The sequence below is a fragment of the Alligator mississippiensis genome, chromosome 5 (assembly GCF_030867095.1).
Source record: "Alligator mississippiensis isolate rAllMis1 chromosome 5, rAllMis1, whole genome shotgun sequence".
NCBI lineage: Eukaryota > Metazoa > Chordata > Crocodylia > Alligatoridae > Alligator > Alligator mississippiensis.
The window spans coordinates 43,054,026-43,069,457 of record NC_081828.1 but is presented as its reverse complement, the minus strand read 5'-3'; the positions used below and the strand labels follow the sequence as shown (position 1 = coordinate 43,069,457).

Here is a 15,432-nt window from a genome sequence, read left to right as displayed (position 1 = left end):
AGAAAATTCTTCCTAATATCTAAACTAAACTTCCCTTGCTGCAACCGGAGACCATTTGTCCTTCTCTGTCATCTGTCACCACTAAGAACAGTCCTCTTTTGAAACCTCCTTCGGGTAGTTGAAGGTTGCTATTAAATTCCCTCTGTCTTGTCTTCTCTAGACTAAATAAGCTCAATTCCTTCAGCCTCTTTTCATAAGTTATGTTCTCCAGGCCCCTCACCATTTTCATTGCCCTCCGCTGAACTCTTTCCAATTTGTCTGCATCCTTTCTGAAGTGGCAGGCCCAAAACTGAACACAGTACTCCAGATGTGGCCTCACCACTACTGAATAGAGGGGAATAATCCCTTTGCTTGCTCTACTGGCAAGACTCCTACCAATGCAGCCCAGTATGCCATTATCCTTCTTTGGCCACAAGAGCACACTGTTGGCTCATATTCAGCTTACTGTCCACTGTAACCCCCAGGTCCTCTTCCGCAGAGCTGCTGCCCAGCCAGTCAGCCCCCAACCTGTGCTGGTGCATGGGCTTGTTCTGTCCTAAGTGCAGGGCTTTGCATTTGTCTTTGTTGAACCTCATGAAATTGCTTTTGGCCCAATCCTCCAATTTGTCTAGGTCGCTCCAAATCCAGCCCTACCCTCCAGCATATCTGCTACTCTCCCCCAGCTTGATGTCATCTGCAGACTTGTTGAGGGTGCACTTTAAGCCATCTTCCAGGTTGTTGATGAAGATATTGAACAAAACCAACCTTAGGACCAGCCCCTGGGGAACTGCACTTGATACTAGCTGCCAGCTAGATATCAAGCCATTAATCACTACCCTCTGAGTCCAGTGCTTCAGCCAATTTTCTTTCCACCTTACAGTCCATTCATCCAGTCCATACTTCCTTAGCTTGCCTGGGAGAATGTTGTGGGAGACTGAATCAAAAGCCTTGCTAAAATCAAGGTATGCCACATCCACTGGCCTCCCTGCATCCACAGGACCAGTCATCTCCTCATAGAAGGCAATCAGGTTGGTCAGACATGACTTGCCCTTGGTGAATCCATGCTAACTGTTCTGAATCACTTTCTCCTCTTCCAAGTGGTTAGAAATGGATTCCTTGTGGACCTGCTCCATGATTTTTCCAGGGACTGAGGTGAAGCTGACTGGTCTGTAGTTCCCTGGATCCTCCTTTTTCCCTTTCTTAAAGGGCATTATGTTTGCCCTTTTCCAATCATCCAGGACCTCTCCCGATCACCATGAGTTTTCAAAGATGATGGCCAGCAGCTCAATCATCTCGTGGTCACTGCTACCCAAGTTACCATCCATTACTGCATTCCCTACCAATTCTTCTTTGTTTGTGAGCAGCAGGTCAAGAAGAGCATAACCCCTATTTGGTCTCTCCAACACTTGTACCAGGAAGTTGTCCCCAACACCACAAAAACTTCCTGAATTGCCTGCACACTGCTGTATTGCCCTCCCAGTAGATGTCAGGGTGATTTGAGGTCCTCCATGAGAACCAGGGCCTGTGATCAGGAAAATTCCACTAGCTGTTTGAAAGCCTCATCCACCACTTCCTCCTGGTCTGGTGGTCTATAGCAGAGCCCCACCACAACATCACCCTTGTTGCTCTCTCCTCTGTTCCTAAGCAAGACTTTTGACAGGCCTATCTCCAGTTTTGTACTGGAGCTCTGAGCAATCTTATGGCTGTTTTACATGAAGTGCAACTCCTCCTCTTCCCCTCCCTGTGGTTCTGAAACAGTTTATAGCCATCCATGGCAGTGTTCCAGTCATTTGAGCTCCCACCAAGTCTGTTATTCCAATCACACCATAGTGCCTTAACTGTGCAAGGACTTCCAGTTCTTCCTGGTTGCTTCCCTGTTTCCCAGGCTCCGTGCATTTGTGTACAGGCACCTGAGGTAACTAATCAATTGCCTTGATTTCTCAGGAAGAATGAGAGAACCTCCCCTGTTGCCCCCTCCTGCTTGTTCTTCTTTTTAACGTGAGCAAAAGTTAATTTTTCTGCTGGTTCTTGGAAACAGCTGGATGCATTGTCTCAGGACTTGCCCCACCCCACCCCAAAAAATGCTAGATGGATGCTCAGCATGGAAGATTTCAGCCTGAGCACTGTTTTATAAGCAACTGAAAACAGGGTCATATAATAGAAAACATCTAAAGATGTGGCACTGCCTGCTTCTGTGTGCATCAGATGGTGTGGCAGTAGGATTCTATCAGTGTAAGCTTTTATATTGCTACTTCATCCCAAACTACTCCTGTTTTACAAACTAGAGACTGCTTGTATGCCTCAAAGTAAATCGAAATGCCTTATTTCTGTGTTCTAGATGCTCATGGATCCAGGCATGAGGAGAACCCTGCTTGTGTAGCTCCTTACCCATGGAAGAAGGACTTTGTTCCCATCCTTACACCCAGGCCTCTCCACCAGGGTGGGAAGGGATTTAGTTCAGGAGGTCTGGGAGAAGTTAGAGTATGGGCACAGTGAAGCAAGAAGCAAGAGAATATTAGATGCCGCAGCAGCAGCACAAGGCTGTATTCTATGCAGCATGCTGTGCTTACCTCGGGGTCTCGGGGCAGCCCTGGGATTTGCCTGGTTGCTGTGTTTGGAAGCTGATGAAGCTTTGTACAGACATTCAGTTTCTTCTGGGAGAGTTGCTGCTTTCCCAGGAGAAACCACAAGTGTAAGATGGTCAGACTTTTTCTCCCATGGTAAAAATGGCCACTCTAAGAGAAAAATAACCTGCAAACAACCAGGTTTAAATAACTCCCAGGAGAGTTTCTTCTGGGACAGTGAATGTCTGTACATGCTGTGGTTTCTTTCCAGTTTCTCCCCATTCCCCACAGGGAGACAGTATGTTGCTCCCTGAACTCTAATTCTCCAGAACACTCCCACTTTGCAATCCCCACATTATGCTGCAGGGAAATGTAGGTTGACCATGGCCAGTCTGGGTTAGCCAGTCAGGGCTGCCATGTGCAGTACTGCAATCTGTTGCCAGGCAGACAGAGGAAGCCTGCATTGCACTCTGAGATGCATGAACATCCCTTCCCCACCTCCCACACCTGGCTGGTAGCACTGCAAGCTCTCTACTTTTCAAGACCTCAGCATTCAGATGCTTGTACACCAGGAGTAGGCAAAATGGCCAATCCAGCCAGCAGCCAGACTCCACTTCCCAGCAGCCCCTGCTCATGGCTTGGGCTGGTCTCCATGGAGACTCCAGCTGCACCTGCTAGGAAAGCTCAGGCTAGGGTTGCCATGGAGACCAACCTGAGCCTCACTGGCAGCACACATAGCAGAGCAGTGCAGGGGGCTGCTCCAGAGTCGCTGGGAACCTGGAATGGGGGCAGCTTGCTCCAGAGTAAAGCCATGATCTGTAGCCTGCATGCTCCAGGCAGGGGCTCACAAGTAGGGGATTGTGCCTCTGCCCCAGCTCCTTGCAGCGGTGACAGTCTGGTCTGGAGCCGGGGCAGAGCTGCAATCCCCTGTCTGCGCAGCCGTGCCTGGAGCATATGGACTACAGATCGTGGCTCTGCCCTGGCTCCATAGCAAGCTGCCCCCATCCCAAGTTTCCAGTGGCTCCAGAGCAGCCTCCTGCGCTGCTCTCTGTGGCTGAGGCTGGTCTCCATGGCAAACCCAGCCTGATCTTTCTGCACAGGTGCGGCTGGGGTCTTCATGGAGACTGGCCCAAACCATGGGGGCAGAGGCAGCTGGGAACCGGGGTCCACCACCAACCGGATCCAGCCTGCGGGCCAGAGTTTGCCCATCCCTGTTGTATACGCAGCTCTGGGTAAGTTTTTCTCTATCCAAAGAGCAATCCTGGGAGAATTCTCCCAAGTTGTTTGAATGCACGTACGCAGCCCTTTGGGAACGATGCTAGGAAAGCTGTGCAGGGTTGAGAGGAAGAGAAAAATGACTTGGGATCATCTTCCTCCAAAAAAGTGAAGACGGCAGTTCTGTGCTTTCAAATACTACCATGTTAGTCTGCTTTTCAGACCTAGCTGGGTGGGCTGGGCTGTATTGGTGATGGGGACAGGGAATGGATGAGGTCCTGTTTCTAGTAAGAGTGTGTGAAACAGGACACATTCGATTTGGATTCAGGTTCGGCCCGAATTGAGGATAGTGATTCAGTTCATTGATTTGGATCACTGTCCTTGATTCGATTCAGTAGAATCTGAATCTAAAGATTTGATGTTGATTCAGAGAATCAGCAATTCGGCCATAGATGCAGCTTTTAAATGTTTTTTCTACATATTCCGAGGTACTCATGAATGCTGCGATGCTGGGGTGGATGGAGCATCCCACAAGAGTGTGGCGGTGCCCAGCAGCGCACCGCCGCCGTGCCTCCCCCCCCCCCCCCCCCCCCCCCCCGCATGCTTAGCGGTGAACCCAATCGGCTGCAAGGGCACCAAGAGGCACCAGTCACCGAGCTGGAAAGGCTCCCTGGTGGACCTGGAAGTGGATCAGAAGTGCTTCTGGTCCACTTCTGGGTCTGCTGCCAAGCGTGCTGGGGAGTGCCCTGTGCTTCTGTGGGACGTTCCATGCACCCCAGTATTGCAGCACTCACCAGCCACCTGGTACCTTGAGGTATGTAGAAAAAACATTTAAAGCTGTGTCTGTATCCTGATCGTCACATCATTTTGAATGTCTCCAAATTGATTTGGAGGGTTCCAATTTTGATTTGAAGAGATTAAAGGGTCTCCTGATTTCAATTTGGATTTGGAGATTCAGCCACCAAATCAGGCTGAAATCTCTGTCATATCAAATCGGCGACTGAATCTTCGCGCAGCCCTAGTTTCTAGCCCTGAGCTAGCAGACTCTAAACATTAGTGTCTGAAGAAGCTGCACTGAAATAACTTGGGCAGCACATCCACAGTAAAGCAGGCAGTAAGAAGCATGTGCCCAGAGGGTTTTTCAGATAAGAATTTTATAATGAATCTCTGGGGAGTAATGGGTGGGACTGGATGTGCCAGGGTGTTTTTTGCTTGCACAGGACTCAAAAATAGAAATTCCTCCTGTGTAATGTGTAGGGGAAGTTATCTGCAACAAAGAGCAGATGCCCCTATGTTGGTGACCTCGATCACCCAGGAACCAGGTCACACCCACACACCAGCACGGCTAACTTGTTTTTAATGGCCGCTGTTCATCTGAACAGGAACATTTGTATTCCTAAGCAAGCATCCACACAGACCTGCACTGAAGGTAACGGAATATGTATTAGAACTCAGTGAGTTGATTTTGTGTGTGTTTGTATAGAAATCAGTCCACTGCACAGTTGTGAGAGTCCCTTGCCCAAAACAGTTGGGAGTAGAGAAGGAGTATCCACCTCTGGTGCCATTGGTCAGCTAGAGATGGATACCTGGTTGGGGTTTTTTTTGGTTTTCGTTCTTTGTTTTTTCTTTTTTGTTTTTTTTTTTGTAATTCTAAAATGCCCTTAAGTTGTGGAGCCTGTAGTAGCCCATTGTTTGCACCTGCAGTTCTCTTGGGGCCCAACAGTAATGCAGTTTGCCTAGATTTTCCTGGATTTTTTTTTTTCAGTGAAAGATCCTTTTATTTGCATTGTGAGCCTCTGTGTTCCTTCAGTCTGTCAGGTTGACTGAACAGATTGTCTAGGGATTCCAGTGGGCTCTACCAAATACTATAGGCCTTGTATGTTTTGGGCATTTCCTCTGACTTCAGTTGTCATTGTCCTGCCTCTACTGAGGCAGACCAATAGCACAGGTACTGCCTGAATATAACCATGGAGCACGTGGAATGATTATTCATTCGTATTCTAAACTGTACAAGGCAATGATGTCAGGCCAACTTTCATATTTCAGTCTATTGGGAAGAGGCTCAGGTCTGGTTCCTGGTATTGGTTTAACTGAAGGTGTGATTTTTATTTTATTTTTTTAATCCGGTGCCACTCCTCGGTAACTTGGTAAATTTACCGGTGTATATTTAAACAGCTATAACCAATTTTAAACCAGTCTGCATCAACCATGGCATTTGCACTGACTTAACTAAATCAGTTTTTCATACCAAATCAGGCTAAACTAGTGCAACTTTTGTGGGGAAACCAGTTCTAAGCCTGACAATTTTTAGCTCAGTGTAGATCTTGGGGAAAGTTTGAAGCATGTTAAATATAAAAACTGTCCAACAAGTTTAGCAAGGGGATTGCATGCTTTGTTGCTTCTTTGGACTGAGCTGATTCATCCCTCCATCCCAGCCACAGACCCCCAAGCCTCATATTCATCTATTTTGACATGTTCTCTGCCTGAGACTCCTTGAAACGCATCACTCCATTCCTATGCCAGGGCCTGAGTGCTGAATCCCCACTACTCTCCTTTTGTTCTTACTTTTAAACTGGGGTGGGAGGATGGGCAGAGTTGAGATGTAGCAAAGTTGTGTGACAGGAGTGGACTGCTGCCATCACCCTACTGTTGCAGAAGTGGTTGAAGCAGGTAGTGTTGCCATTGAAGGGCTCTTTGTGGCCCTAACTTCTTTTGTCACCCACATCAATAAGCATCTCCTCAGTGTTGCTCTGAATGGCCTGTAAAATTATAGAATCCATCAGACAGTCTTCAGAAATCATGACATATCCAAGCAGTAGTGCCACAGGCTGAGAGCACAAGGCCTTACAAACTCAGCCAGCTTAATTGTGCATAGTGATGATAATGATTGGGGTTTAGATCAAGATCCACGATCCCCACTAACCTCTGTACAAATACTTAAATCAGGCTCCCAATACCCACAAGAGATGGGCGAGTATTATAGCCACCTTCAGATGGTGAATTAAGACAGGGAGTAGTCTATAGCAAAGGCACTGTACATGGGCACTGTAGGTCTATTTCTACTGTAAGTGATTTTTGAGGCTCACTTCTGCTTTTCCCTAGATTCTTACCACTTTGGTATGATGGACCCTGTCTCTTCATCTGGAACAACATTCCCATTTTTGTCTGCCTCAACATTGCCTGCTCTTCTGAGGCTCCATATCTTAATTTCTCTCCTGCTCTGCAACTGTGCCTAGCTCCTTAGTGTTTTGGGGATGCAGCCCGCTTGTCATTCAGGGATAAAACATATCATTAAAACTATATGGCTCTTGCTATACTTGGAGCATTTTGTTAGAGTGTCTCAAGGCTTTACAGATGTTAAGCATGGAGGATGCCTTTTGGTGAAATTCCCACCAAATTCTATCAGGAGGGGATGAGGGAAGGGGTCTTGGTTTCTAAACCTTGTGGTTGCCTTCCCTGCAACCAGCTTGCATGTTTGCAATGAGTCCTACCACTGGCACAAAAAGAAGCCCTCTTAATGGGCTAGCAGAGAAAGGGCTCCATAGAAAAGCTAATGTATATGTTACCTTGGTGTCTATGGATTCCTTGTGGGGTTTGGGGACAGTGCTGCATAGTTCTCCAGTCTTTCTATCCTATCCCTGGCTCTGCCCTGGTCTGCTATACAGGGACTGCAGCCCCTGCAGACAGCTCCAGGAAAGCTGTGGAGGACAAGGAGCTTATGCTGCAGAGATGGCTTGGTGGAAGCAATGTACTTTTTATACAAAGTGTTTCCTGTGATGTTCTGGGGAGAACAGTTAGGCCCTAAATGACTCTCAAAGCACCCATGTGAGAGAGGTACAGTGGCTTCTTTTTATGGACATTCAGAGCAGGTTAGATAACTAACCCCAGGGCATACAGTGGCAAAGTCTGGGAGATGGGATGACTCAGGCACATGTCAAGCTCAGATCCCCGGCCACCCTCTGCTCTGCCCAGAGGTTGCCATCAGGGAGGGTGCAGGTGAAGAACACAGTCCAACACTTTGAATCCTTCTCTTTAAGGTGATTCCGATGACGCAGCTCCCTCTAGTTCCAGTGTCCTTTCCTCTACCCCACCTTCTGTGTCTCCTGCTGTGAAGGAAGCTTCCCCCACCCCACCTTCTTCGCCGTCTGTTACTGGCAGCTTCACTTCCTCCAGGTAAAGCACCTTCTGCCTTTTTTTTTCCTCCTACTGTATCATCTGAAATACAGTAAAAATGAAATCTCTGCAAGGAATGCTGCAGCCCCAAGTTCTTAGTCATCCCTCTTAGCCTGAACACAGTGTAGCTAAGCCTGCCTCATTTCAGAGGACATGAGCCTTTTCATACTGGGTGGGCTCAGTAGCTTGTGGGAGGACCCTTCAGCCACAGAGCTTTTTGAGCATCAAGTTGGGTCACTTGTTAATGGAGTTCAGTGTCTGCAAGGAGGGTTAGGATGTTTGCGGTGAATGTATGTATTTGTGGGATAAGCCAGCAGGCCTGCTTGCAATATGTAAGTCTGTCTTTCTGTATGTTCAAGGAAACTTGTAATGTTACCTAAGGCTCAGGTAGTGGGGGTGGCTTGCCTGGGAGATCTCCAGTTGACTGTAAACCTAACACTTGCTGCATGTTTTGTGTATAGTGATCCAGAACCTTAGGGAAAGCATTTGTTGCTATCGTTCATATTCCTGTCCCAGATTATATGAATTCACTCAGGTGTTAGCCCTTCATCCACTATCACTGGGGGTAGTAATAAATTACAATATGCTGATCTGGGAGGCACCACTTGGGTGAGTATTACTGTCTGGTTTGGCTTATTTCAGGGATGTAAGGGAGACCTGAGGAAGGGTACTGTAGTACCTGAAAGCTTATCTTAGTCTATCCCAACTATGCAGCTGATCCAATAAAAGATATCGCCTACAAAAATGCTTGCCTCCCTTCAGTGATGCATCTCCTGCATTTAATTAACACAATAAGGCCTCTTTCTTGATTGGGGCTTTGTGGTATTACAATAATGTCTCTAGAAAGAGAGCATGTGGAAGAGGTTCCCAGATAGTGAATCTGGGAGGAGTTGGGAAGACTGGTTAAACAAGAGAAGGCCTACAGAGATTGGGACTGCAGGGATGATGCAACTGATTTAAAGAATGGAATACAGTATCGTCTAAATAACATACTCTCTGGGAGAAGAGAAATTGGGAAGCAATGAACAGGAAGGCCTCAGACATATTAATGAAAGCCAAATTAAAGGAGCTTGTGGTAGTGTGGTAGGGCAGCTAAAAGCCAGTGTAGTACTAGGCTCAGGTCACAAGCCTTGGTCTTTCATTTTCCAGTTCAGAATAGCTCTGTATAGCTGTGGTGCCACTGCAAGTGAGAGAGAGTTGCTTCTGGATACTTGTGGTCATACAAAGGTGAGGGACAAAATAAAGAAAGTTTGGAGAAGACCAGCAAAAACGCTTTGGTTGTTTACTCAGTCACAGTCTAGAATGCAAGTGGATCACTGTGCTAACTAGCAAAGCACAGGAGGGGGCCCTAGGTAGAATCTGTCCTCTTAAGAGAGAGCAGGATGAGTTACTTCTGCAATGCATGTTGGTAATATTTGGAATGAAAACTGTTTTCCTTTCCATCACTGGCCACGGGCCCTGGCAGACATTACATTTACAGTGTGGTTAATGTTGCCAATTGTGCCATAAATGACAATATACCACACATTTTTGCTGTGATAAAATGGAATATCTTTAGGTATAGTTTGCCACCTAATGAAGAACACCTTTTTTCACTGGCTTGCATGGTAACTTAAATTGAACGTGTGGTATGTTCTAGTCCCATGCTGACAATCACCTGACTGTCTGCATCAGGACAAGCATGGGCAGCCCCAGCCCCGTTCAAGATCCTAAGCTGCCACCTCCTGGTGGTGATAATCATAGGTTGAGTCCTGCTGCCACAAAGGCTTTATTTTTAAGTAGTGCATTAAAAGTTACCACATGCTCAAAGTACCTGGGTGACTTAGGAACCCAAGTCCCTCCAACTTCTAGTAAAGCTTGTGCTCCTATTTCATACATCCTTGTATGGGATCAACAGGAGTGTTAAACCAGCACTAATGCTGCACAGTTAGTCAAGAAATACAGAAGTGAAAATTCTTGCATTACTATTGACCCAGCTGCAATGCACAGTCTGTAGGATTTATGATCTGCAATATCAAACTGTATATATTTGAACAGCAGAACTGCAACACAAGGTCCTGCAAACATGTGCCCATCTCGATGACTGGAGCTTTCTGCAACTAAAATTAAAAGCAAGGAAAAGACTAGCTAAGAGCATCATCAATTGCTAAGCTTGGCATATATGTGCTGTGTGAGAACAGTGTGAAAAGATACGTAGTATTACAACAAACTGAACTTTTATGTACTATCACCTTGATTTCTGTTAACTAATACAGTGGTTCTCAACCTCGTTTAGACTTGAGGTAGCCCTCGTTTGACTCAAGGCATCCCTCCATAATCTGCAAATGGGGCACCACCCTATATAAAAAACTACTTATTGCAGTGGTTACCTCCTTGCAGAGGGGCCAGGAGTGAGCCTGAGCCTGCACTTATCTCCTTATACATTGTGACAGTATTTAAAAGATCTCAAGGCACCCCAGGGTGCCCTGGCACACTGGTTGAGAATCGCTAATAGGTCACATTTGCTTATTGTTTATCAGTTTGTCAAATATTAAAGGTAGAACTTTGCTTATTCACTTTTTTTAATGTTACATATGTATCTTCATAGAAACGGTATTGATTTTTTTTTTTTTGGCCTTACAGAAAATTGTGAGCTTTCATCCCAAGTCTGGTTATCTGTCTAATGTGAGGAATTTGTGGGAAGCTATAAAGGACTTGCATTCACTTGGTTCATTTAACCAGTAAACAAAAAAGATGGAAGTCAGTCAGAGCTCAGATGGTTGTGACAAAATACATATTTTATATCCTCTATCACATTAACAGTTCAAGACTCTAGCACCTAAGCAAGAAAATGAATAGCTAAGGTTCTCTGCATTTTATGCTGGCTGCAAATTATATTCTTATAAATTGCATTGTGACTTAACAGAATTTTACGTAGCCTCAGTCCCATTCCTCACTCTTCTAATTTTGAAACCTTTCTAGGTTTTTATCACTGCATGGAAGGGTTATGAAGCATAGTAGGACAGTTCCACCAAAGCTTGAGGGTGCTAGAGAATGGAACATAGAATTATATCCATCTTGGATAGATGTTAATTCATCTGTTTTGAAACCTCCAATGGAGGAGATTCCTTAACTGTCTTGGGCAGCTTGTTCTTTGTCCTACTAGGCTTAACATTTCAGAAGCTTCCCCCTTCCCCCCAGTTTAATCTAAATTGCCTTTAATGCAACTTAAACCCATTGCCTCATGTCCTGCCCTCTGTAGCAAAGGAGAATAGTTGCTCGCTCTCTCTCTGTGGCAGCCTTTCAGATATTTAAGAACTGTTTTCATGTCCTCCCATAATCTCCTTTTCTCTAAACTAAATAATCTTTCCCCATAGAGCTTGAATTCCAACCTCTTTGTCATCTTTGCCACTTGCCTTTGGCTCCTCTCCAGTTTCTCTACATTTCTCTTAAAATGCAGCACCCAGAACTAGGCAAAAGAACTCCAGCAAAAAGCCTAACCAGTGCAGACTAGAGTGGTATTATCATCTGCCGTGCTTTACATGATGCTACTTCTCATAATGCAGCCCAAAGTTGCATTTTATGTTATTTTTCAGTGTTGTCTTTCTGCTTGCTATTTGAATTTGCAATCTACCAAAGACCCCCAGATTCTTCTCAGCAGTGCCTAGTCCATTCTCCCTGTTCTGTGTGGACACATTAGCTGAGTGAGTGCCCAAGGGGCAAGTCCATCCTAATTCAACTTTTTAATAGTAGACCCTAGGACATGATGGTCCAAATGCAACTGTACCTCTTCCTAAATGCTGATTCTAGGTCTAGGACAGGGATGGGCCAAATAGCAGATCTGGCCAGCAGCCAGTCTCCATTTCCCAGCAGACTGTGTTTGCATTGCTGTGGCTGGTTTCCATGGAGACCCTAGGAGCAGCATGGCTGTAACTGGGATCAGGGTTTCCATGGAGACCGGGTCCTGCAGCTCTCCGGCAGGGCGTGCAGCTGGGCGGGGTCTTGTAATGGTGACAGCATGTTCTGGAGCCGGGGCGGAGCTATGATCCGCTGCCTGGGGTGTGTGGGCAGCGGATCGCAGCTCTGTCCCAGCTCAGGACCATGCTGTCACTGCCGCAAGATCCCAGCCCTGGAGCAGCTCTCAATCTGGCCCGGGAGCCAGGGTTTGCCCACCCCTGGTCTAGGAATTCAGATCCTGGCAAGACAACCCATGTGCCCATCAGTCTCCTGCAGAATGAGGTTGAAAGTGCTGGCATGTGAAGCTCCTCGAAGGTAGGACAGGACCACAGCTAGCATGCCATGTTGGAGGACCCTTCAGTTGGAAGCCACCAGCTAGGAGTTTATAGCAGTCCTAGATAATCTCCTACATATAGATGATCAGAATGTACAAAATGCCTTACTGGGTTAGAGCAATAGTCCATTTACCCAGTATCCTGTCTCCAATGGTGGCATGTAGTGTAGATGCTTTTAGAGGGAGTGTGTGAGCACGGGGCATGCCTCATACTCTCCTTTGCATCAGCCCTCACTGGGTTAGGAGGGTCAGAGGATACGTCCCTGACTTTGTTCTGTTGATTTGATGGGGATATTGGTGATCTGCCTAGTCCTGGTTACCTGAACCCAAGTGTTTCTCTTGGGCTCTTCAGTAGTATGCGTTTCCCTGCCTCAAGGGAAGTAGAAAAGCTCTCATGCCCTGATATCCAGCCCCACCAAATTTGAAAATGTTGTCTTCTGTAGGATCCACCTTGATTTTTACTTCACAGCTGAGGATGGAGAGGAGTCTGCACAGTGACAACAGGAATCATGGGAACAGATTTGGCAGTAATGTCATGTAGCTGCAGGCAGCCTGACTAGCCCTTCTGTCCGTCAGAGAGCTCTTTCCACTGCTTTGCTGAGCAAACTGTGAAAAACAGCTTGTGCTGACTGCTTGTAGGAGCCACTAGCTGCAGTGTGCTTGAATGGGGATGAACTTGTTGCCAGATTGCTTATTTTAGGTTCTTCATTGACTGACTGAACCCAGCAGGAAGCCTATGTATAGTCCATCCTGGGAATCAAGCCATGGGAAAACTACATGGTTGGTGCCTCAACACATGAATTCCTGCAACATGGCTGTCTCTGGTTGATTAGGTTGGCCCCTTGATTCAGTGGCAGTTTGTCAACCAACCAACTGAAATGAGTCTTGTCCTATGCCTTAATGGTAGCTAAGAATTGGTGTTGGCAGCTACAAGGGGAAATATTTGTTTGCCCCTCAAGGCTTATTGTCAAGCTCAGGATCTTACTGGGAATGTGTTTAGTTAGGATGGGTAATTCATTTTCTGTTGCTTTGGTTCTGTGAACTATGCAGGCAGACTACAACTGGGCCCTGGAAACCCAGGTCAGCACATTGGCTGTATTCTACAATGTCCCCTATTCTGAAGAACAGTCGGATGCTGTATTTCTTAGAACTGCCATCAGAGTGAGAGGAATTACTTAGAAGTTGTTGGATCTACACAGTATCCATTCCTGTAACCAGTTTTGTTAACAATCTCTAGATGATAAAAGCTATGTACATGCGTAACTAGCCTTCATCTTAGACACTTCCTTCCTAGGAAGAGAAGTGTCACCTTATGCTTTGGAGTGTAACTCTTTCCATGTGCTTCCAGTACTTGTTTTCCTATTTTGAAAACTCAGGAGCCTGGTTTTTAGGGTTGTGTGAAATGGACCGTAGTCGATTCGGCCTGAATCAGGGACAATGATTTGATTAGTTGATTTGGATCACTGTCTCTGATTTGATTCAGCCAAATCTGAATCTGAAGATTTGATGCCCATTTGGAAAATCAACTATTTGGCCATAGATGGCTTTAAATGTTTTTTCTACATGCCTCAGAGTACCAGGCATGGCTCATGGACGCTGCAGTGCTGGGGTGGATGGAGTGTCCCACAGGAGCATGGGAGGGCCCCCTCATGCTCAGCAGCGAACCCAGAAATGGACCAGAAGTATGTCCGGTCCATTTCTGGGTCTGCTGCCGAGTGCACGGGGGGGCCTCCTGCACCTCCCCAGCTTGGTGATCAGCTGTGGGGGGGACCCTGGGTGCCCCCCAAATCCAGGAGGCACCAGTTGCTGAGCCAGGGGGACACAGGGGGGCCCCCCCATGCATTCCCCGGCAGACCAGGAAGTGGACCAGAAATGCTTCTGGTTCCACTTCCGGGTCTGCTGCTGAGTGCGCCGGGGACCCTCCCACGCTCCTGTGGGACACTCCATCTGCCCCAGCATCTTGGCATTTATGAGCCACCTGCTACCTTGAGGTATGTAGGAAAAACATTTAAAGCTGTGTCTATGTCCGAATTGCTGAATCTTTCCAATCTGATTTGGAGAGATTAAAGGGTCTCTTGATTCGATTTGGATTCGGAGATTCGGCCACTGAATTGGGCCGAATCTCTGCCGAATTGGGGACCGAAGCTTCGCACAGCCCTACTGATTTTGTCCAAAAATGCTGAGCATTTGGCCTCTCGAAGGGCTTTCACATGGGTAACCAAAATCACTAGTGACTAGAAAATTGGATGTCCCATCTGCTAGCATATAGATATGATTCTCTTCTTCTGTCTTCTAGCCAGAGCCTTGGTGCTGAGCTGATGGGACTGCAGGTGGATTACTGGATTGCAGCTCAGCCCACAGACAAAAAGAGAGATCCAGAGAAGAAGGACCCTTCCACTACCAAAAACACACTGAAATGCACTTTCCGGTCTCTCCAGGTCAGCAGGTTACCCACAAGTGGCGAAATCACCACTGCTCCGACAATGTCCATGACAGTCGTGACGAAGGAAAAAAACAAAAAGGGTAAGATGGAAGATAACACATCAGGTTACTGTTGCTGTAGGAGGAGTTTTTGATGCATGCAAGATACTGTGTGCATGGACTATAAATCTTCCCAGGATGTTTTAAGTTTTGCTGCTTTCCCCACCACCAAAATTCCTTGTTAGTTATGTTGGCTTTTAGAGGCAAATGACTATTTGGCTGATGGGAACTGATTCCCTGTGGTGCCATAAGAGGGCATCATGTTTGGTAACTGAGCAATTTTACAGCTGTTGCATTGGTTCGGATTCCTAATCTGCTGTGCCTACCAATGAAGGGTGGTCACTGTAGCATGGGTATGTGGAGCATAGTGACAAGATAATTGCACGCAGCAGTATGTTAGCCATAGGATTAATGGCGTATAGGGGGTTGTGGCTTTCAGGTGGGCTTTTATCGTCCTTTCTTTTTAAATGATTGTTATAGATTCCATAGAAACATCTAGTCCTTTCTGCTGACATGCTTTTCCTACAGAATTCCATGAGCAGACTCTTCCACAACCTTAACTTTACAGAGAGCAGTTTGCACATGGGCAGCATAAGCTTTTTTGTGAGGCTGGACCAGTTCTTTAGCTTGGTGCCCAAGGCTTTCAAAAGCAGTCACTAAAAATGTATGCAGACAGCTTTGGAGTTTGGACCTGTTTTGGAATTTGGCTTGAGGCTTAAAGCCTTAAGGGATATATCATAGAGAAGTAGG

The 15,432-nt window shown here is 46.5% G+C and overlaps 1 protein-coding gene across 2 annotated transcripts in view; it reads left to right on the top strand.

Moving 5' to 3' along the window:
- The window catches only part of PACS2 (phosphofurin acidic cluster sorting protein 2), a 131,271-nt gene that overhangs the window by 102,786 nt on the left and 13,053 nt on the right, over positions 1 to 15,432 (top strand). Inside the window, exons 21-23 of one of the 2 annotated variants that reach the window (XM_059728260.1) lie at positions 3,644 to 3,775; positions 7,796 to 7,931; positions 14,498 to 14,724. In XM_059728260.1, the coding sequence (XP_059584243.1) occupies positions 3,644 to 3,775; positions 7,796 to 7,931; positions 14,498 to 14,724 (495 nt within the window). The remainder of the gene's footprint in view (positions 1 to 3,643; positions 3,776 to 7,795; positions 7,932 to 14,497; positions 14,725 to 15,432) is intronic. The other variant, XM_059728261.1, reaches the window with a different exon arrangement.